Below are 21,229 nucleotides of genomic sequence, written 5' to 3' on the forward strand. Positions count from 1 at the left end.
AATTCCCTTCACATCTCTCCCTCTTTCATTCCTCCTTTAAGTCGCTCCTTAAAACCTCCTACTTTGGCCAATTTTTTGCAGATTTTCACAAATTTTGTAATGCATCTGTGGAGTACCTTGCATCACTTTATTATGTTAAAGGGCCTATATAAATACAAGTGGATGTTGTTATCTTTCAAACGCCATGAGAGCCACATGAAACTAGCACCACTTTACGAGGGCGGCCTCTGCTTTTGCTGCTGAAACAGACATGCTTAAAGTGCCTGGCTATTGACTAAATTAAACTGCAATGTTTGGTAAACATGAAAATATTCTATTTAGCTACCTTATCAAGCAATCCCTTTTACATGTTTATCAAATATTAGTTTCAGTTTGGTCAATACCCAGGATGGAGCTCTCAGTGGGTCTGTTTTGGCAACAAAAGTTATAGCTAAGTGGACTTCCGGGACATTTTTTGGCTAAATTGTTATACTCCATTAGCCTTTTAATAAAGGTTTTTTATCAGATGTAACTAAGGTCTTCCTTCCAGGGTATAACAACCATCTTACCCAAATACAATTGAGACCACTGGGGTGTGAGGGAGGAGTGCAGAGTAAAAAGAACTGAGCTATCAAACAGGTCCTGGGCCTTTATTAATAGTAGAAACAGAGTGGTGCTTGTATTGGGGAGGGGCAGGGGGTACAGTTCTAATGATATTAGGAGAAAAATAATGATTCTTTTCTTTCATTAATTTGTGGGTCAAAGACAAGGTTGGTGGTATTGGTATTATTTGTTTTATCACTAGCAAGGCTGTAAATTATTGCCCATCTCTAGTTGCCCTTAAGGTGATGATGAGCTGCCTTCTTGAACTGCTGCATGTGAAGATACTCTCTCAGTATCGTTAGGTAGGGAGTTCCAGGATTTTGATCCAGCAACAATGAAGGAACGGTGGCATATTTCCATGTCTGGGTGATGTGTGACTTAGAAAGGTCAACCAATCAAGACTGGAAAAGTTCTAAAAGTATGCAAGAGGTGCCTGAATAACGAAGAAGAAACGTTGCTGATTTGTATGATTCAGCATTATAACACATACTGCCTTGGCTTGAACAGGCATCAACAATAGTAAAGCATTAAGTCCGTACCTGACAATATCATAAATCCGCCCTTTCAGCAATCAGCAAGTTGTGTCATAGAAATAACCTCAACAGTTAAAACATAAACCATAACATTTCAATTGGTAAGGAATTTTCAACAAACAGTTCACTGAAAAAAAAATCTCTCCTTACTATTTTGTACACTCAATATCAGGAGAACTGTGTCAGTTTGCCACAGCACAATGAAAGCCTGCATAGTAGTCATATATGCACAGAAGTATTTTTTTTTTCTGTTCAAGATGATAAATACCATTGAAAGTAGGCTGCAACATTTTTTACATCCACTGGCATCAAGCATTCCAAGGTCAGGTAAAGCAGAAGATTAAATTCAGGGGTAACAGTTCTCCTTATACTATGCCAGCAATACATCAATCCCAATTTCAGAGTGCAGTGCTGCACTTCAGAAACTTCTATTTCATAAGCTAGCAATCCTGAAAACTTCCTTGAAGATGCTACTGAATTGTGTGAGTTGAGACAAAATAGGTTTATGTAGAACCCTTATAGCTTGAAAGAGAATGTACCACATCCCTATCTACACTAGATTCATACCCTGAAGTACATAAACCCATTGTGCTATTTAATCGAACACAAGAGGGAAAACTATAGTCTTAATACTGGCCAACATTGCAGGAAAGTGCATAAGACTGTATCCAAGTCAGACCATACATCTCAAGATGCCTCAGAAATTAAGTTGATCATAATGCAATTCCTAAAGTTAGGTTGAGTGTTTTTAGGAGGAACTTTCTATCAATGAGAAAAATAAACCAATAACAGCTGAAGAACTGGTTTATGAAGAAAAGTCAGATACTGGGAGCATTCCTATCAGAATTGAGAGAGATAGAAATGAATCTTCTCCCATTTGCACTGTGATGAAGCACATGCCTGTAAGAGCCCTGAAGAAGAAGAAGAAGAAGAAGAAACAATTCTTTTCTCCATGATATGTACAGGTCTACAATTGTATCAAAACTAGCAAAAATTGTTTGGCAGTAACAATACTCTAGACTTTTGTTAGTTTACATCAAAGATAGCCAAATATCCTGTAACTGTAAAATAAAATGTTACATCTCAGTAGGCCTAGGTGTATTAACAAAAAAGCAAATAAGCAATGGGCACAAGCTGTTAGAATACTTGATATTTTTATGGGAAAGTACAATGGATAATTTAAAATGTAAACATCTGCTTCCGTCTTCCCCTTTTTGTTTGTCGTTATTAGGCTGAACATGACGTTCCTGAACATGGGATTATGGCAAACATCAGAGTGGGCACCCCTTTAAGAAAACAAACACTGTTTCAATTCCTGTACATTGTCTAGTGGTTGTTGAAAAACAAATGATTAAAAAATTTCCCTTTGTCCATTTACTAGAGGGGTGGTCCCATTGAAAGGCTTCTGCTGCACCAAGGAATAATTTTTGTTCAACCCGTGTCCCAGTACTGCTAGGATCAAATATAGTCACAGTCATACCCAACAACATACAAATAAATTTCTTATACTACTCTCTATTGCAGCAATTAACCTCTAATACAGCTTATTAAGGCATCTCAGAAATGAGCCTGGCTATTTTTCCTCATTGTGATAACTACCCACTATAGGTCAAAACGCATTAAATCCATATCATACGTAGCCCTCATTAGTCAGAAGGGAGGGATCATCAAGATATTGGTAAACAAGACAGAAATAAAAGACAGGACTTTGATGCGGCCACATGGGCAACTAAATTAACCCGAGGGATACTTTCTTCCTAGTAGCCCTGCACGTAGATCCTTATATGATCCAAGAAGCAGCTGTTGTACAGCTCCTCTCTTCTGATACCCATAAGAAATTTAAAAATTTAAAAGTTAGAGTCATAAGGTAACTAGTTTGTATGACTGAATTTTGGCAACTCGGCAGTTTTTTGCACATGTTGATACAATACAAACTGGTCATCTTAAGAGCATATATATACCTTGATTTTGTTCAGTGCAAATTTCGACAGATATGCTATCCCAAACTCATGCACTTTTTATACAAACTACATAACCTAAACTATGTAACAAGAGCTTCCTCTAAAACTGTCTTGATGTGAGAGACCGGATGCAAGATTTTCTTTTTTTTTAAAAAAAAAAATACCTGTTCAGTTCAGAGTGATTATGGAAACAACCAATACAATCATAAACAAAATGGTTCTGGGATACAAAAATATACATAATAAACTATCCCTCCTAAATGTCTTACCATGAGAATGTCATTAACATTTAAAGATGGGCCTAAATTTTTTTTAAAGAGCAAAATCTTTGTTAGTGTGGCCCTTCTGTGCCAATTTATGACCCAATGTTCAACTGAAGTTGCCAACCAAAAACTGAATATTAATTTCCAACAAAATACAATTATCCTAGCAAATTATTTAAAAAGTAGAACCCAAACAATTGAAGTAGCTCCGACTGGCTTCTTGGTAAGGGCAGTGATTTAAATTGGGTTTTAATTGGGTTATTTGACTCACAAAACAGACTAAAATACAAATTAAAACTGTACTGGATTACCTACCAAAAAAGCAACAACTAAAACTCAAAAAGTAAATAAAAATCATGCAAACAGCAACTTGCATTTTGTACAACAGAAAACTATGACCTGCAGTCTCCAAAACTGCAGCCTTCTTCCAAGCAAGCAAGACATTTAAAAACATTTGCGTTGTCGCAACATGCACAAAAATATTAGATTCACAAGCATTATTAACATTTCACATTATGAATGATTTGGAAATGAAGCAACTTATGGAATGAAACCATAAGAAACAATAATTTCTATGAGGTGGAGATGGTCAATCATGTCGGTTGATGAGGAAGCCACTGATTGTCGATTGGTCTGCGCAGAAGTTCCTCCACATGTCTGGCAACATCCATTGTATCATCTAGGTCAAAATCCCCGTCAGGATCAAGCATACTGTCTGGGCTAAATGGAAAAAAATAATGAATTATAATTAAAAAAAGGCTCAATTCATCAACAGGACAATAAGACAAGTCTCATCTGCAAAAATAATTGATTCTATTGTGCTTTCTGAATGCATCTTTTCCAACAGAATCTGCCCAAAAGGGAAAGGCTGTTTTGTTGCTTTGTACATCCAATATCAAAGTTGTCAGCAACGTACATTTATATAGCACTTACTAAAAGTAGGAAAACATCCCCAGGTGCTTTACAGGAGAGCAATCAGGCAAAAAATGACACCAAGCCAAAAAGAAAGATGTTAGGATGGGTGAATTAAAGCTTGGTTAGAGAGGTAGGATTTTAAGAAGGGTCTTAAAAGGAGAGAGTAGTGGACAGTTTTAGTACCTATATTGCTGAAAGCATGGATAAAGTTTTCAGCAACAGATAAGACGAGGCAGGGATAGAGAAAAGTGATGTTATGGGGGTGGAAATAGGTGGTCTACGTGACAGGACAAGATATGGATCTGACTTAGGGTGAAAATAAGACAGTGATTGTGAAAATTCTGATTCAGCCCGAGAAAGTGGCCAGAGAGGGGGATGGTATGAGTGGTCAACAGTTTAGCAGAAATGGGGTCATAAGAGTAGGAATTAGAGTCTCATGGATAAACATAGCTCAAAGAAGACATGAGGAAAGACAGGACAGACGAGAGAGAGGATTAGGGAAGGGGTAGCCTTGGGGGAAACTTGGCTTGTTCACAGTGCAGTAAAGAATACACCAACTGGATCACAGGGGAAAAGATATGTTCATTGGAATATCTCTTGCTCTGTTCAGAGAAAAATTAATGTTAAAAGGCCACCAAAGCATAATAGTTAACAAGTGAAAAAATAATTACTTTTGTGAATAGAGGGGATACTGTGGCTGGGGACAAACGGCAGGTGAGGCTGCATGTTCCATATAGGTACTGCTTGCTGATGTAGCATCTGATGATGCTGTAGCAAATCTGTAAGCAGAAAGAACATCAATCTTAGTGGAATAGCAGTTGTTTTAATATTCATATTTTAAATTTAAAACGTACATACAATAACCTCCAATTATTGGCAATACAGATGCAACAATAACACTCCATACAACATAATGGCATAGCACCTTAAATTCTGATATCCAAATTATCAAGAGCATTGCTACTAATATGCCAAATTTCATTACTGAGGGAAATATTTGAGAATTCCACAGCAAAGATCCCACATTATGGGAAATCAAAATTACTCTCTTCATTTCTGTATTAACAAATGGTTATTGGTACTCTAGTGCATGCATGCCCTATACTCTTCTAGACTTCTTTGTCCCATGTCAAATTATCTGCTGAAAATGGAACGAACATGTCGATGTGACACAAGGCAGGGTGATCGCCAAAGGAGCTCATCCCCTCATCACCCCATCTCTATCCACTACAGGGAAAACAATCTTGTCATTTACCTCTCCTTTTAGCCCTTTCACAAGCCATGATAAACTCTCTTGACAGACAAGCATACCATCATAGCTGGGATTAAGGAATAAACAGGTAAATTTGGAAACTCTAATGACTGATTACAGATCAATTGGATTAATGCAGAAATTAAAAGGTTAATGCACAAGTTTTAACCCAAGACATAGCTTTCTGGTTTTCCATGAATGTGTTATTTAATTGCCACCATTAAACTTTCAGAAAACTAATTCAGATTTATTGCCCCAAGTAAATCATGACTAATTTATCTTTTGCTCACTTCACAGTGGAAACATACTTGAACAAAAAGAGTTTTACAATAATACTCTATGCACAGAAGCTTGTCTGAATCCAGCATTATAGCCTTTGTTATTTGGTATAACTATAACAGCAGTCTTAATTACATACTTTGTAATTAAATGCCAAGACATATATGATTAAGTCGGACAATTTGTATCATACTTGAATTTAAAATTAAAAGAAGCTTAATTTTACGGCAAAGTACTTACTCTGGAACCACCTGTTTGATCTGTGGCTTTACATACCCATCTACAGCTTTCGCTACAGTTGGAGATAAGAAGAAAAATCAAAGTTATTACAACAGTACATTCATATATACTGTAATACAGATTTTTTAAGATTCTAGAAAATTAAGACAGCTTTAAAGTACATCTTTGCTACAGAATCAAGATGTACTTACAATTCACCTTTAATGTTAACAGCTAGATTTGAAAAGCAATTGTTTCACAGAACTATGAGAGAATGAAATAATGTTCATTTTTTGCCCTCCACAAAAAAAATCAACATTGAAAGCATTTATTTACATTTAGCTCCCATTGCTTGTCTATGATGAATAATTTTCTCCCTTATTGATCATCCCCAATTGCCCAGAGGGCATTTTAATAGTCAACCACATTGCTGTGAGTCTGGAGTCACATGCGGACCAGACATCACATCCCAGACCCGTTAAGGACGGCAGATTTCCAGATGGATTAGTGAACTAGATGGATTTTTACAACAATCGACGACAGTTTCATGGTTATCATCAGACTTTTAATTCCAGATTTTTATTGAATTCAAATTTTACCACCTGCCGTGGTGGTATTCGAACCCAGATCCCCAGAGCATGGGATACCAGTCCAGTGACAATACTACTACGCCACTGCGTTTTAGGTTCATGTAACTAAAAAGTAGGCAGATGACATGCTCCTGGGCCTCACCAGGTAAAGCTTTGAAAACAGTTGCTAGGAACTAAGCAAAAATAATGCAGAATGATTCATCCTGATTTTCCTAACCAGTATGAAAGTGCCTGGCTTTTAGTTTAGCCTCTTCCCCTGACAAATTGGCAAATATTGAACACATAGGCTCAAACCTACATAAGCATGTTACTGCACCAACATGATTACAGTTGTGTTAAATTACTAATGAAACAGACAATTATTATGCCAAGAAAGTAAAGAAGCGCCATTGAATGCTTTTGTATAGGTTTGGTGGACAAATTAGACTTATTTATCGGTGGCCAAAGCAGGACAGTTCTCCTCTTGTAAAGAAAGGAAAGCATGTACTGCCAAAAGAAGTAATTCTAAAAATAAGCAAAAAGCTCATGTACCATATGTCATGAAACTAACATTTTTTCATTGTATTATTGTGGTTTATTGTAAAGTAGGTTTATGGGTGTGAGTGCAGATGGTTCTGCCCATGTGATTTAACTGAATTAGAGTCAACTAGACTGCAAGCTTGAAATTATCAAAAGCAGTTAGGGGTAAAAGGCATTTGAAATACTAATGAGTAAACATGGATGAGGGCTTAGCATGTAGGGTGTGAAGGAAATTTGCATTTTTAGATAAGTGAATGGGTTGTTTGGGTTTCAAAGGGATGATAGGATATTTATAACTAACAAGATAAGCAAGGCCAAGCTGTATGTTTATTTTTTACCCCAAACGTACTGACCAAAATGGCAACATGAAAGATTTTATTATGGGAAAAGTAAATTTCCAAAGACATATAGAACAATGGAATTTACAGATTAAAGAGAGAGAAACATATATAAAGAAGGATGGAAGATTATGTTTGGTGGGGGGGGGGGGCGCATGCAAGATCTAAAAGGACTGTGTAAAACAGCCTTGGGGGGGTAAAAAGCCTCCAGCCACTTTTGTAGAAGTCTGTGTCCAAAAACCAAAGATGGAGGAAAGCCTTTTGAATTCCACTGTCGAGTGGGTGCTGTGGTAAACTTGGTACCTTGCTATTTAAATTTAAAATCTATTTTGGACTATTGCCTTAAAGAGTGTGTAGTTGGGAGTTGGGTTAATTAGGAACTTTGGGACTTGTTACAGTATTAAGTAACTGTAATCTTATGTATGCACTTGAAATCTTTTCTTTTGTTAATAAATGTTTTAATTTAGTTTTTAGAATCTCTACAGTTGTTAGCGGACTCTCTACTTCTGAATTCAGTGTACAAATTGTCTCATATTAAATACAAATTGCAAAGTCGTTGTGATAGCATGGCCAAGTTTCCCTTGTGGATTTGGTCCACCTGGCACACATCATCTGCCACATAACACATACCGTATTTGGAATTCAAGCTATCTTCATTAAAAAAAATTTGTGTGGCTTTGACAAATAGCACAAATAATGTGACAAAATTCTATGGAAGCCTTTCTTAACTAGCAAAGCAAGTGATACTTACATAATGGTGGTGTATAATATTTGGAAAACACATCATCTTTGGGTCTGTCTGGATACAAGTACAGCAAATGATTGAGATCGCTGATGCGATCTGCCAGTGATCGAATTGAAAAATCTTTGGTTGTGTATGGCATGAGATTCCAAACCATTCTTTCTCCTATAAAATATACATTGTTTTAATTTTAATGTTAATATCTGATTTGTGTTTTAGTAGGAAAACAGTAGAATTTTCATAACAAGTATCAAAGGAGTGTAATTAATAAAGCTACAACAATATGGACCATTCAAACAATAAATTTTGTTTTAATGTTCCAAGTGTTAAGACACAAAAAGCAGCGCCATGTAAGTTACTGCAGTAATCATAGGTCTTTCATGGCACCAATTATGGTGAAGATTAGCCAAAGATTACAAAGTACTAGGCTAATTTTTTTTTTAAATACAGAATCTTCGCACAATTATATATAAAAGAGCAATTAAGGAACTTTCTCAATCACAGATGCCATGATAGTCGCCACAAAGTCAGAAATTAGATGTTGATGCTTTTCCCATGACCACACCTGCTTTGTTGGGATTATCTGCTCCCCAAGCTATTGTAATCCCTCCAATTTCAGAGTCACTGAATCGCAGCAGGAAGGTTCCATTTGGCTTGGAAAGCAGCATGTCCTGTGCCTGCTGCTTGTTTACAAAGCCCAAAATTGCCCTGCATGAAGCACAGATATGCATTGAAATTATTATAGCTTTAGTACTATATATTCTGAACAAAAGATAATTTGTGTCACAAATAAAAAGAGTATCCAGAACACTTTTCTGCTCATTTCACTATCTTTTTTTCCCCCCTCTATGCTTCTTTTCCTGATAGCATTGATTCCTACAGGAACATGGTGCCCTCTGGAACTTTGCCCATGTTAGCCATTCTTTATCAGAGTTTAGATAGCGAATGCTTGGAAGCACTTTGCTTTCAAGTCATCATTGCCACATGCAGCTGGTGAAGCAGGGGTAACTGATGGCGATTTGGTACAGGGACCCAGGTTGATTTACCACTCTCCAGAAACTGAGACTATCTCCAGTGCCCCATTGTCTTTGAACTGAGATTAGCTAATTTAACAGATATAGAAGACTGGATTGGAGAATTTTGGGAAGCAAAGTAAGCTACTCATTGCCCTAACTGGCTGAGCCTCTAGGAGGGGTCATTTCTAATTACTGCAATGGTCAGCTTGAAGTCATTAGAATAAACAAAAAGTCTTTAAAAACTCATTACTATAAATTGACTTGCCCTGCTTCGAATTGTTTGCACATTATCTAAATGCAGCAACATGTAGATATGGCAGAGATACTAACATATTTACAATTTATAGCTTTATTGACAATGAAAGCAGAAGACATTACCCGTCATTCCAATGAGGCTTTAGGTGCTTTTTTGTCAGCTCCATGACTCCGTCAAACCATTGCCAGAATGTGAAATTTCGACCTGGCAAACTTTCCTTTAAGAAAAGAAAACTCCAAATACTGCATGTACTAATATGACAAAATTGCTAAACGAAGCTATACAGGAAATTTAGTATAAATTATCGCCAAGATGTTTTCAACAGGATCCTGTTCACCTTTTTATTATATTTATTCCTCCATCCTCAGAAAAGGAATGAACTGTGGGAAATTTCTAGCAGAGTTGACAGCATATGCAAAATAAAATCTAACCATAAATGCCTTGTTCCCTTAATTTTAGTCAATCTAAGTTTCAGACTTTCTCAAGAGCCATTCAACATACAGTTACGAATATTCATATTAAAGTAGCGCAGATGGTGAGTGCTCTCCACAATTCTTTTAATACGGGCATCAAGAAACATGTAAAAACAATGCATTTCGAATGTCCACACTTCACATAACTAGCCAACGCTTTCAGCATAGCATCCACATTAAAGGAGAACTCAGCTACTCTCCTTGCTCCTATTTCCCACTGCTGCACCAAGAAGTGATTGAACTTTGCTGAACAATAGGTAGGAAAACTCAAGAATAGAAACTTCTGCCCACAGCATGCATTGGCATTTGAATCCTTGGAACATGCGCAGTCATCAGGAGAAAGGGGCAAGGCATGAGGTGGAGGTTATGATCCAAGACTGATAGCAAGAACTAGGGACAATGCTTTTTTTTTAAAAAAAAGAGGAATAGTGCTAATGAGGAATGGAAAAAAAAGACTTGCATTGATATCACAGCTTTCATTACCTCAGGACGTCCCAAAGCACCAAAGGCCAATAAAGTACTTTTAAAGTGTAGTAAACTGTTGCTGTTGTGCTCAGAAAGCTCCCATGACCAGCAATGTGATAATGGATTGGTTTAGTGATGTTGACTGAGAGAGAAATATTGGAGAGGTCAACTCCCCTGCTATTGTTTGAAATAGTGTCATAGGATCTTTTATATCCATCTGAGAGTACAGACGGGCTCTCGGTCTTAAGTGCCATCCGAAAGACGTCACCTCGGGCTGTGCAGCACTCCCTCAGTACTGCATTGGAGTCTCAGCCTAAATTTTTGTGCTCAAGTCTCTGGAGAGGGACTTGAACCCAAACCTTTTGACTCAAAGGCAAGAGTACTGCCAGCTGAGCCAAGGCTGACACTCCAGGGAAAGAAGCATGAAATGATTTGAGGTAGGGAGTAAATTACTATCTTGAAATGGGTAGGGGAGAAGGGGGTGAGATGATGATGTGTGCCAGCATGAAATGGTGAGACTGGAGGTTGGGATGGAGTCAGGGAAGAGAAGACAAGAGAAGAAAATATAATCTCAAACTTGGGATGAGAAGGAAGAGTGTCAACAAAAATGGGGTTTGGTGAAGATGAAGAAAGTGACTATGAACTGGGAGTGCAGGGTGGTAAAAAAAAACAATCACCATGAATTCTGGGAGAAACAAAAAGTATAACCTTGAACTGCAGGTGGGAAAAGGAAACAGGCTACTGAAAAATTCAAGGATGACTAAGAGAAATTGCCAGCATTAACTGACAATAGGTTGGGGAGAAGAGTGCACGTGTGAAAAAGGAGGGGCTTAAACTGATTGTTTTAGTTGTTGCATTGACAAACATTAAATATTTTAGCTAATCTAGAGTTAACAATATACACACACAATTTCACTGCAATTTTTGCAACAATGTTCCACAGCGTTGGAATGTTGAATACATATGGTGTTTAAGTACTTCAGCCCACTACACTTAGAACATAAGAACTAGGAGTAGGAGTAGGCAATTCAGCCCCTCGAGTCTGCCCCGCCATTCATTACGATCATGGCTGATCTCATTTCGGCCTCAACTCCAATTTCCCGCCCTCTCCCCATAACCTTTCAACCCGTTACTAATTAAAAATCTGTCTATCTCCTTCTTAAATTTATTCAGCATTCCGGCATCCACTGCACTCTGAGGTAGTGAATTCCACAGATTCACGACCCTTTGAGAAAAGTAATTCCTCCTCATCTCTGATTTAAATCTACCACCCCTTAGTCTAAAACTATGGCCTCTTGTTCTAGAATGCCCCACAAGGGGAAACATCCACTCCACGTCTACTTTGTCTATCCCCTTTAGCATCTTGTACACCTCAATTAGATCTCCTCTCATCCTTCTAAACTCTAGCAAGTATAGGCCTAAACTGCTCAATCTCTCCGCATAAGACAAGCCCCGCATCTCTGGAATCAATCTAGTTAACCTCCTCTGAACCGCCTCCAGTGCAACTACATCCTTCCTCAAGTAAAGGGGCCAAAACTGTGCACAGTGCTCCAGGTGCAGTCTCACCAATGCCTTGTACAGTTGCAACAACACTTCCCTATTTTTATACTCTGTTCCTTTAGCAATAAACGCCAAAATTCCATTTGCCTTCCTTATTACCTGCTGTACCTGCATACTAGCTTTCAGCGATTCATGCACGAGGACACCCAGATCCCTCTGCACTGAAGCATTCTGAAGTTTCTCTCCATTTAAATAATAAGTCGCCTTTTTATTCTGCTGGTATAATCCTACAGCTGATAGGCCCATATCATGACTGGTTTTCAACTGTCAATTTTTCTGGAGCTGTAAGTTATCTTTTCCAAGTCTTTCACATTTGCAAGAAGAGGACAAAAGTTACAAAATAGCTTTTCCCCAATCAGACGATGAAGCCGTTTCTTACCCTATTAAATTGGGACCAGGAGATGGTCATGTTACTGTAATCATCTGCATGTATGGCTGAACTGCTGAATGCTTTCTGAGCCAAAAAAACAAGATTTTCTTCTGACAGTCCTCTATTACTCTGAACTTCTGCTTTGAACTTCATGTTGAGTGCCTCGCACAATTGTGGCCAGAGTACTTTGTCAGGAACCACAAATGGCACTCTACCCTGAAATTAAAAGTAGAAAACTAGTGTGAACTTCAAAACATTTCCACCAATTTAATTTTTCATTATCACCCAATAAAAACTCAGGCTATTCAATATAAAGAAGCAAATAACTGACCGATAGTTATCTAAACAGGTATATGTAGAAAGTTCATCGTGTAGTATGTTGATTGAACTTCAGCTCAGGTGGACAGATGACTACAAAAATCTTGTTAATGATGCTATGGTAAATCAGTGAAGGGCACTGAAATATAGCACAAGGGGTATTAAATTATGATGCCAGCTGTAACTCCTTGATGCCATTGTAGCTCCATCTCCCAACTGGTGGAATCGACCTCCAGGCTAAAGTCACGAATATTTTACTAAGATTATGGAAAAGTGACTAACAATTGAATCTAAGTTTCAAACTGACATCTCTCAACCTCTGAAGTAGTTTGAGATTAGAGTTGATAAGTTTATAAATTTTGAAGTAAATTGTGTGTGTGTGTGTGTGTGTGTGTGTGTGTGTGTGTGTGTGTTATTTGAAAGGGAGACTTTTTTATTTCAACAAGATTGCAGCACTATTTTAGGTGTTATTGAAAAAAAGCCAAGATATTTATTAACATACAGATCCTGGAGTAGGAGCCACTTTTGCTGTTTAGCCACTCTATTTTTCAGCTCTCATATAACTAATTAATCTAAGAGCCATTTTGGAGCCATGGGTGTCGCAAACCAGTATATAGCTTTCAAAATCAGTACACTTTATTATGGAATACTTTCCCAAGCAGTACAGTGTCATGGGATACCCAAAACATGATGGCTTCCAGCCAGTAGGAAACTTGACACACTAAAATGTCAAAAAAGCGTTCAGACTATTTCCACCAGAGAAAAAAAATTAACTCACAAATCGGCCTTTACCAGACTCAAAAGTTGAATCCATGGATGTTTTTGCAAATTACGTGCAGGATCATGCATAATTCTGCAAATCAATAGCATTCCCACAGAATGTTTGATTCTGATTTTAGTAAAGCATAAATACTGTTAATTGTATTCAATTGGGTGTTTAATAATTCTGTCTATAACTAATGTTTTGTTTTTACATTGAGTAGGGGTTTGCATATATGTATCTTACTATAACCTCTTCAAACAGTCTGGAGTGCTGCTTAAATCACCATAAGCGTTCATACAGATTTAAATTTTATATTGAAAGCAGAACAATCAACTTGCAACTTACTGGTTCTGCAAATGCATTATCCCAAAGTACAGTGGCAGTGGCATTGTTGTCTTGGCTGCCATGAACTATCACTACCACCGGAAGAGATAAAGTCTGCCAGAGAGAAAACAATTACTTGGACATTACATACATTCAACGACATTAAACAAATTACACATTTCAAATCTCTCAATACAGTGTAGAACATACCTTAACCTGAAACACTAGTTCATTTCCGCCAACACTGAACTGTGATTCAAAAAGAATTGTGAATTTCTCTTCTGTGACTGATTCTGCTCCACGCCGATCAGAACGTTTAATTCGTTTAAGAGACTACAAAAAAGCAAAATTTAATCAAATTCTAAATGGATTCACAATATTCTTGATTTTAGGGTTGGCACTGACTGCACCAGAATAAATTGAAACTAAATTTAAAAAATTCTGACCTATGAGCTTATACAATAAATGTTCTGTTTAAGTCAACATATTTAGTGAAATTGTATTTTTTAATGAGCAAAAAAAAAATTGCTTTGTGATCAGAAAAATCTCAATACAAGAACAGGGAGTGTAAATGCTCAGATGACAATTAGAAGAATTCCTCACCTCTCCTGAAAGGAGCATATTATAAAAGAGAGCAGTTCCACCCATACCAGAGCCTTACAATTTGCACATTGAGCTGGACAACAAATGTTGCTGGCTACAGAATAAGGGCCATCAATAACAGCCAGGCCCAATCCTGTCCTCACCATAAGATCACACAAGTATATTTCTAACTTGTGGGAATCATGAGTAGAAAACTTTGTTAAGTTTTTCTCTCACTAATGCAAACTTACAGAAGCATACCTATTGCTTTCCTGAATGAGACATGCACAAACGAGGGATCAAACCTGAAGCAACCTGCTCTGATGGCCTAGTGCTGCACTGCACAATGCACTAACCACACTAAGCTGTCTGGGGAGCCACATCAAAAGCCTCTGAAACATTCTACGATAAACAGAGCTTGTATTATTAATATAAGGATCTTTCATATACAGGAGAAAAATGACATTTGGTTTGATAAAACTTGTTCCTTTTGGTTTCTTTTTGTGCATTTTACAGAAATGTATAATACCCAATAACATTCTTAGAATCCATGATTGCTGATAATTTCCCAGTTTGTTGATTAGTCTGTGCTATGCTCATGCTTATTTTGGTCAAATAAGTTATCAGATGATGATCACAGAATATATCCCAAACCCGCCCCCCCACCGCCGAAAACAGCCATAACACTTACTGTCGCCAATCTGAAATTCTTTCTCCATTTATTTGTCTAACTTTGACTTTCTTTCCACATCCTCCAACAAGATGTCACTTTCCAAAAAATTTCTCCCAGCAATTTTCTTCCATCAACTGCCAATTGTCCCTCCAGCCACACCTTCTGGTCATTTAAAGCCTCTTCAAACACAAAAGAGAAACTGATCATCCCATCTCCTACTGTGCAGCTCAGGCGCCTGATGATGAGACCATGTAAACTAGGAAATACCTTTGAGCAAGCACATGGCACAAAACCTGTCTGTGCTTTGTTCTATCTGTGCGTGGGGACAGACCTAACAGAGCAATGCAGCAAGTAGCTCCCAACCCCAACTGTCCAAGAGCACTGGAAAGGGAGCTCCATTGTATGTACTGAATGCTTTTGCTTACCATATTTCTAAAGTTGGCACTTAAGGTTCCTGTTGCTTGATGGTACTCCATAACACAACAGTTGTTTAATATTTCACCACTGCTGTCACTGCCAGAGACATAAATGGGTTAAAAACACTTTTCAAATTGCTACAACTAAAAAAAAAAAGAAATTGCAGGAGATTAGTGTTGTGTTCCACTGCACAGTTGTGCATTTTATGGAGTGATACAAGCAGACAGACATGATTATACAGCCAGCTTGGACCATTGTGGGGTTTAAAAAAAGGGGCAACAGACTATGTATGTTTGTATGTATGTAGGAATGCTGCTTAATGGTCTGTAACTGTGGTTAATTTTCCATCAAGAAAAATATTCAGAATGTTAGTAGTCGCCTTACTTTCTAGTATTCTCGTTTTTCAGGAGAGCCTTGGCCTGCTGTTCACTAATGATGGTTGCTTTCACTTGGGGTGGGTTCATGTGTACATTCAGCTTTCCTCCTACTAATAAGCGTACTGTAGCTGCAAACTTGGTCTGAGTCTTCAAAACCTGCGGGGGCTGTTTCTCAATAATAAAGGTGCTGTTTTAAAAAAAGTGCAAAACTATATTTAGTACAATCTGCTCTAGTTAGACACTATTTAAATTAATCTGATTTCATAAATCAAATGATATAAAATAATTTATGTTCATGAATACCATGCAATTGTTAGATATTTAAATATCTAATAATATTACCCAATCTCTGGCTGTGGAGTAGATTTCTTTCATTACAAATGCTCATGTCAGAATTTAGATTTTAGGATGACTGCTTGATTTTAATGAGAACTTATTTGATTAAGATGATACAAAACAGCCTCTCCCATTCTTCAAGCCATAATAAATACAAATATTATATATTTTATCTGATGGGTGAAACATGTTTTGCTTAAATGTACATTTCTGCAGTGTTTACCATAAATTGTGATATGCAGCTGTATTAAAGTTGCTGACCTTGTGACTAGCGCAGATATTACATCTGTAATTGTTGCATTGAGCTCTGTAAGTAACTCCTCCACTGGGCCTGGGATGGGTAGCTGCTGCCTTTGGTGCTCAGCTCGCCTGATCTGCTGACGATTCTGCCATATTGTCTCTGCTAACTTCTCACACCTACAAGTGCAACAAATTTCCCAATGAACAATGCTGTATAGTGAATGAAAAAAAGACCCAGTCGTTAAATGCTATTATAAACGTATCACAGTTTAACAATTCTGGAATCAGGTAAGGGGCAGACAACAACATATCAACCTACTTGTTACTTTTGTTAAATTAAGTTTCCAAAGGATATGGTACTTGACTGTAAAAGCTTCCAGTAGCTAACTAGTTTGGCATTAGTGCATATCAAAATCTGCAAATGTGACTATCCAAAGACTGGCTTCCAATATTGGCTTCAATTGTTTAACTATGCACTACATTGACCATCAAAATATTAACACACCATGAAGCTTGTAAAACATCATTTACCTGCAACTAGAGCTTGCATATTTAACTTATTGAATAGCCTGCAATTCAGAATCCAAGGATATTAGTAGTAGTAGTGGTATGAAAGCTAATCACATGGCACCAGAATGTTTGAATGGTAGAGATTTAACTGTGTGACTGTTTTACACTAGGTAGATGGTCAACTTCTGGGAAAATAGGTCAGTTGAGACTGGTTGCATATGCATTCTACACCATTTGGAAACTCCAAAATGTTCCTTGTGTCCTGGACAAGCACTTTAGCAGCCAGAAGCACCTTCTGCATAAGCTCAGGTCTTGCACTGGAGGAGCAGTCGGTATCACTATCATGGGAGGCTGAAGGTTTGCTGGATTGCATGATACCGGAGGTGGTTAAACTAGCAGCATGAGAGTTCATGAGGAGAGTGTGTGTGTGGTCATCCAACATGGTAAGAGGAGGAAGCAGTGCAGAAATCCTCTAGCCATGTGGCACTCTCAAATTCAACTTTGAGGGCGACAACACCTCGGACCGCAATCTAAAGCAATTCCACAGAACTATGGAGCAAATGACCGCACAGGGGTTACAGGAAGATTTAGTCATACAAATTTAGTAGGGAGATAGGCATTTCTGCAACCATTGATGCGAGTTGCCTCCATGGTATCAGGACAGGGAAGACCATAGAACAGGTGCAGAACATTCAGTGGAAGTGGTGGGATGTGGAGAAGGGGTGCAGAAATATTTTTTCACATTGGAATCAATGACATAGGAAAGAAAAGGGTTGAGGTTCTACAACCAGATTTAAGAGCTAGGGAGGAAACTAAATAGGGCCTCAAAAGTGAAAACTGTTGGAGTATTCCCAGTGCCACGTGTTACTAAGTATAGATGTTAATGAGTGCTAGAGAGGAGATTTTGAACTCATTTGGTTGAGATGCAGGTGGGCCTGGTGGATGGCAGGAACAGATTGAAGCATCACAGAGGAGAAACAAGAGGACTGGGAGAGAAATGGCATAGGATAAACAGCATTTCAGAAACAGGAGGATCAAACAAGGGAAAAATGCAAAGCAGGCTAAGGCAGATTTGGAGGGTAGGCATGTAGATGTACTGAGCATGATAAATAAGGTTTGTCAGCCATAGGCACAAGTTGTCTCATGAACTTATTACAGTAGCAAATTGAAGACCTGGCTCAAACAAGGCCAAGAATGGGAACATAACATTCCTAGCTACAACAAGGTTGCAGTGCCGATCAAAGATAATGTTACATCCTTGGAAAGGGGCAACACTGGAGGGTTCAAAGACAGGATCTATTTGGCGTTCAGGAGGAAAGGAGCAGTTACAATCCTGAGCACATCCTCTAAGAGCAACAAGATAGTGGGAAGGAGATGGAGGAGCAAATCTGCAAACGAATATAAAAATAGCCAACACAGGAATGATGGACCAAATGGCTGCAATCTTCTGCACTGAAACTTGCTTGCAGATTTGTTCCTCCATTTCCTTTCTGAAACAACTACTGAATGGCAGCAAAGCACTTATGGTCATGGTATTCAACGCTGAAACTTCCCAATCTTAACTAGTTATTGTGAGAAGCACTAAATGGAGTTCAAACATTAACCCACAGGGAGGAAAAGGTTGAAGGCAAAAAGCATGCTCCTTAAGCTGCCTGGAAAGCTAATGGGACTGGATTTTCCTGGATCCACCACAAGGAGGGTTAGGTCAGGGCTTCTATTTATCATGACTCTGACCCAGTTTCTTGTGCAAGGGGTCGTCATAAATGCACAGCAGACACCTGATAGGGTCCAAACCAGAAGTGAACGGACTGAAAAATTGGCCTGCTGCTGCAGCAACGTAAGAGTTGAAACCCAGCTTAATGTGGGCACAGGGCCCAAGAGATCAGGTCAATTTTCATGTCTAAGCCAAGGTGAAATTACGGTAAAGTTTAGGAAGCTGAAGGGAGAAAGAAGTGCTACTACTCAGCTATTTTCCTTCAAAAGGAGGCATTGGTGGGCCTTTCGCAGCTGCCTCAGAGATTACTATTTGTCTCTTGTCAGTGTTTTAGGAGATAGTGGTATCGGTAGAAGTTAGGGAAATTGGGTGGCTTGCTAGGCCCCATCGACCTATCTATTGTCATTTACACAAAAGACACACAGGGAACGGCTGACTAGCAATTCTCCCAGCATGAGTTGTGTGGAAGATAATGAGCAAGAGCACAGTAGCAGTTTTTGTCACCCAACTTCCCGTTTCCCAGATCAGAGTGGTGAATTCAATAGCAATGTCAAGCTTCTGGGAGCTTGAGACACACGCCCAAGTTTTGTCTGGGAATTGAAATCATGTGCCTAAGTTTTTGTCTGGGACAAACTCTGAGTTAAATGAAAAGGCTAGGGGAAACAAAATGGCAATAACTTGCAAATAGAATGTAAGTATTAAAAGCACACGTTTTCTTGAAGTTCTACAATTTTGAAACATTTTTGCTGGCTGAATCAAGCTTTACTGAAATTGGTTTTCTTACCATGACTGAAGCACATCCAAACTACCTTCAGACTGACCACCATTCCCTGCCAATTGCTGGCGTCGTTTCCACTGAATCAATTCATCATCTAAAATAATTGTCTGCAGCTTACGAAGCAATTGTAACGTCTTTTGATGTTTTTCTGCTAAGTCCTGCAATAAGTACACAGTAGTTTACATTCTTCATAGACATTACACTAACAGTGTCTATTTGCCTTATTGGTTTCTGTTAGAAACTTTCCAAGTTTTCTTCTAGGATGAACAGATTTTTTCCAGAGTAGAAGGCGGTTTACAGTGATGTCCTTATTTGCATTAATGATGATGGATACAGGGCACAATTCCAAAGTCTGAGGCTGATATGAATTCAGTAAACAATAAAGAGGATAGTAATAGACTTTAGGGTGACAGACAGACTTAGTGAAATAGCAAACACTCTGAAGATGAAATTTACTATACTCATGAAGTGATAACATTTTTGTAAGAAGAATGAGGGGACTCCATAGGAACTACATAGTACAAATTTGAAGGGGTACTGAAACAGAAAGTCCTGGAAGTCTACGTACACAAATCTTTGAAGGTGGCAAGACAAATTGAGGAAATAATTAACAAAGCATATGGGATCTTTCACTTCATTAACAGATAAATAGAGTATTAAAGCAAGGAAGTTAGGTTAAACCTTTCAAAACACTGGTTAGGTCTCAGTTGGAGAATTATATTAAATTGTGGGCAGTGCACCTCAGGAAGCATCTCAAACAAAAAAGGCCTTGGAGCAGATGCAGAAGAGATTACTAGAATGATACTTAAGGGACTTCAATTATGTGGAGAGAACGGAGAATCTCAGGTTGTTCTTGGTTAAGGAAATTTGGTAGAGGTGTTCAAAATCATGAATCGTTTTGCTAAGTGATTAAGCAGAAACTGTTCCCAGTAGCAAAAGAGTCAGTAAACAGATGGCAGAAATTTAATTTTTTAGTATACACAGTGAGTTGTTGCAATCTGGAATGCCCTGCCTGAAAGGATGATGGAAGCTTATTCAACTATGGTATTCAATGGGTTAAATATTTGAAGGGAAAAAAATATAGGGCTATGGGAAATCAGGAGAGTTGAGTTAATTGGATAGTTCTGCCAGAGAGTTGCACAGCCAACAATAGACAAAATGACTTCATTCTGGCTCTATCATTCTACGCTCTTGAGGCTGGAGACAAGGTTTATTTTGGGGGAAAATAGAAAATAGGAGGAGTAGGCCATTCGGCCCTCCAAGCTTGATCAGCCATTCAATATGATCATGGCTGATCCTCTATCTCAACGCCGTACTCTTGCGCTTGTCCCATACACCTTGATACCTTTAGAGTCCAGAAATCTATTTCCTTCTTAACTATATTCAGTGACTTGGCCTCCACAGCCTCTGTGGTAGAGAATTCCACACATTCACCACCCTCTGAGTGAAGAAGTTTCTCCTCATCCCAGTCCTAAATGGTCTATCCCATATCTGCGATCCCTTGCTCCATACCCCCAACCAGAGGCAATATCATCCATGCATCCAGTCTGTCCATCCCTGTCAGAATTTTATATGTTTCAATGAGATCTCCTCTTACTCTTCTAAACTTCATTGAATACAGGCCTAGTCAGCCCAATCTCTCCTCATACGACAATCCTGCCATCCCAGGAATCAGCCTGATGAACATTCTCTGCGGTCCCTCTATGGCAAGCATATTCTTTTTTAGGTAAAGAGACCAAAACTGCACACAAGCTCCAGGTACGGTCTCATCGAAGCCCTGTACAGCTGCAGTAAGACATCCTTGCTCCTGTACTCAAGTCTTCTCGCAATGAAGGCCAACATACCATTTGCCTTCTTAACTGCT

The 21,229-nt window shown here is 38.4% G+C and overlaps 1 protein-coding gene across 9 annotated transcripts in view; it reads right to left on the reverse strand.

Annotated features, from left to right (window-relative positions):
* Nucleotides 1–1,902: 1,902 nt before the first annotated feature.
* The window catches only part of LOC121294060 (signal transducer and activator of transcription 5B-like), a 170,207-nt gene continuing 150,880 nt past the window's right edge, over nucleotides 1,903–21,229 (reverse strand). For all 9 annotated transcript variants that reach the window (XM_041217607.1, XM_041217610.1, XM_041217601.1 and 6 more), the window contains 13 exons: nucleotides 19,372–19,523; nucleotides 16,385–16,540; nucleotides 15,795–15,974; nucleotides 15,419–15,506; nucleotides 13,949–14,071; nucleotides 13,760–13,852; nucleotides 12,343–12,549; nucleotides 9,588–9,682; nucleotides 8,759–8,901; nucleotides 8,203–8,358; nucleotides 6,026–6,077; nucleotides 4,926–5,033; nucleotides 1,903–4,059 (listed from right to left, as the gene is read on the reverse strand). In XM_041217607.1, the coding sequence (XP_041073541.1) occupies nucleotides 3,933–4,059; nucleotides 4,926–5,033; nucleotides 6,026–6,077; nucleotides 8,203–8,358; nucleotides 8,759–8,901; nucleotides 9,588–9,682; nucleotides 12,343–12,549; nucleotides 13,760–13,852; nucleotides 13,949–14,071; nucleotides 15,419–15,506; nucleotides 15,795–15,974; nucleotides 16,385–16,540; nucleotides 19,372–19,523 (1,680 nt within the window). In that variant the 3' untranslated portion in view covers nucleotides 1,903–3,932. The remainder of the gene's footprint in view (nucleotides 4,060–4,925; nucleotides 5,034–6,025; nucleotides 6,078–8,202; nucleotides 8,359–8,758; nucleotides 8,902–9,587; nucleotides 9,683–12,342; nucleotides 12,550–13,759; nucleotides 13,853–13,948; nucleotides 14,072–15,418; nucleotides 15,507–15,794; nucleotides 15,975–16,384; nucleotides 16,541–19,371; nucleotides 19,524–21,229) is intronic.

The sequence above is a fragment of the Carcharodon carcharias genome, chromosome 23 (assembly GCF_017639515.1).
Source record: "Carcharodon carcharias isolate sCarCar2 chromosome 23, sCarCar2.pri, whole genome shotgun sequence".
NCBI lineage: Eukaryota > Metazoa > Chordata > Chondrichthyes > Lamniformes > Lamnidae > Carcharodon > Carcharodon carcharias.